We start from the raw sequence: 398 nt of genomic DNA, 5'->3' as shown, positions 1-398 counted from the left end.
AGGGACTACCAGGGACCACCAGGTACCCCTGGGTACCCACGGGGACCACCAGGGACCACTGGCTTCTGGGTAAGTGGATACCCCTGAGTGGCCACCCCGGTGCCACCCCTGGGCACCCCCGGGCACCCCCAGGCTCTGGGCAAGTAGACACCTCTCAGTGGCCACCCCGGTGCCACCCACAGGACACCCCTGGGCACCCTCGGACACCTCCGGGGACCACCGGGCTCTGGGCAAGCGGACACCCCTCTCAGTGGCCACCCCAGAGGAGCAGGTGCCCCCCTGGCACTCCCGTCATGGGCAACTGTGTCCCTGCGGTGAGTGACACCCCCCTGGTACCCCCCCGATCCTGTCCCCTGTCCCTGTCCCTGTCCCTGTCCCTGTCCCTGTCCCTATCCCCT

The 398-nt window shown here is 69.1% G+C and overlaps 1 protein-coding gene across 1 annotated transcript in view; it reads left to right on the top strand.

Annotated features, from left to right (window-relative positions):
* Positions 1 to 293: 293 nt before the first annotated feature.
* Positions 294 to 398, top strand: part of ACKR1 (atypical chemokine receptor 1 (Duffy blood group)) — a 1,967-nt gene continuing 1,862 nt past the window's right edge. The window contains exon 1 of the mRNA XM_027633020.1: positions 294 to 314. Within this exon, the coding sequence (XP_027488821.1) occupies positions 294 to 314 (21 nt within the window). The remainder of the gene's footprint in view (positions 315 to 398) is intronic.

The sequence above is a fragment of the Corapipo altera genome, unplaced genomic scaffold (assembly GCF_003945725.1).
Source record: "Corapipo altera isolate COAL_440 unplaced genomic scaffold, ASM394572v1 59963, whole genome shotgun sequence".
NCBI classification, from domain to species: domain Eukaryota; kingdom Metazoa; phylum Chordata; class Aves; order Passeriformes; family Pipridae; genus Corapipo; species Corapipo altera.
This window is presented reverse-complemented; position numbering and strand designations above follow the sequence as displayed.